Source organism: Acanthisitta chloris, unplaced genomic scaffold (assembly GCF_000695815.1).
Source record: "Acanthisitta chloris isolate BGI_N310 unplaced genomic scaffold, ASM69581v1 scaffold18098, whole genome shotgun sequence".
In the NCBI taxonomy this organism is placed as follows: Eukaryota; Metazoa; Chordata; class Aves; order Passeriformes; family Acanthisittidae; genus Acanthisitta; species Acanthisitta chloris.
Window position 1 is genome coordinate 36,901 of NW_008685588.1, and position 1,548 is coordinate 38,448.

Consider the following 1,548-nt stretch of genomic DNA (forward strand, 5'->3'; position numbering starts at 1 on the left):
ATGGAAAACAATTGGGTTTGTTATCTTCCCTTCCCCATCAACAACACAGAAACACATCCATGAGCACAGAGGCCATGTGCAATCCAGTGGGGAAACAGCCTCTGCAGCAATGGGAAGGGTTCAATGACCCTTTTACTCCCAGTGGTAGCACAGAGAGGTCACCTGGAGAGCTCCATGCAGCCCTTTGCTCCTCTCCTCAGCTCTGCTGGCTCCTTACCTGACAGAGAGAGTGAAATCCCCAGGATTGCTCTTGCTGGGCCGAGCCAGAAAGCTGCCATGGACACCCCTGGTCAGGAGGAGCTTCTCAGCCTCAATTCCACTGATGTTGGGATGAAACCACCTGCAAAGAGGAAAAGAGACATGTAAAGGTGATTGACCTGAGCCTCCTCTGCTATATTCCCACCTAGGAGGCAGCCACAGAGCCCCAGTCCTATCCAGCTCCTCACCCTCCTCCCATGTACCAGACCAGGGTAGAAAATGGAAATACAGACAATTCACCCTGAGGGGGAAAATGTTTCATCATATTCTCTGCTACTTTAATGGAATCTTTGTATTTTAAGTGCCATCAACCCATCTCCTAACCTCATTTCTGCTGCTATCAGTCTCAATCAAGTTTGCTTGATGGAATCACAAGAACTGGTGTTTCCCTAGGCTTTAATAAGTGCTAAATATGCATATTACACCAATGATTTCCCATGTGGCACCAGTTTTATGGCTCCAGTTTTCAGAAGCCACTGAAAATGCACTTTCTAAATGCCAAGGACTTTTGAGTAATCTCCCAAATCCCACACAGAGCACCCCAAGACAAGAGACATTCAGTTCTCAAAGTATTGCTCAGCTTTAGTTCATGTTCCAGGAGGCATCTCTGCATGGGACTGATGGAATATTTGATCTGAGCAACGAGATGAGCCACAACTATCACTGGATGGTAACAAAGTGAGGTTATTGAGTGGGTTTTGGGGCAGCAGCAGCTGGAAGAGAACAGGCTGCACACTCAAACCCCTTCAGTGGGAAGGACAGTGTTATAAAGGTCTCTGCATGTCCAGCAGGGCAAGGTTTATTGTTCCAAGCAAGTTCATAGTAGTTTCATAGTATGTTAAAGAGTTGGAACAGACCTTAGAGCTCATCTAGTCCCAACCCTGGGGCAGGGAGACCTCCCACCAGAGCAGGTTGCTCAAGGCTTGATCCAACCTGGCTTTGAACACTGCCAGGGTTGAGACATCCAAAACCTCCCTGTGCAACCGATGATAATGTGGATTTTCAAGAAAAGACTATCTGGAAGCATTTAGTAAGCTGATTTCTGGGCTCCAGCTGCCCCTGGATCAGATTAGCCAACACACTGTCCCTCCAAAGGCTTTACAAGTTTAGCTCAGTGGTTGCAGGGAAATGCCTGACCAGCATCTCCCCTGGATTAGGAAATAGACCCAAACCAACCCTCCAAACAGAGCCTGTTTGTCTCTGAGGTACACACAGAAAAGGTCAAGAAATGTCAGCATCTCCTCCCGAATTTGGGATTTCCTCCCTCCCACCACAAGTCAAACAGTTTAG

The 1,548-nt window shown here is 47.6% G+C and overlaps 1 protein-coding gene across 1 annotated transcript in view; it reads right to left on the minus strand.

Annotated features, from left to right (window-relative positions):
* LOC103807112 (tyrosine-protein phosphatase non-receptor type 11-like) overlaps positions 1 to 340 on the minus strand; it is a gene marked incomplete at its 5' end in the record, with an annotated part of 14,049 nt that extends 13,709 nt beyond the window's left edge. Inside the window, one exon of the mRNA XM_009079831.1 lies at positions 218 to 340. Within this exon, the coding sequence (XP_009078079.1) occupies positions 218 to 340 (123 nt within the window). The remainder of the gene's footprint in view (positions 1 to 217) is intronic.
* Between the last annotated feature and the right edge of the window lie 1,208 nt (positions 341 to 1,548).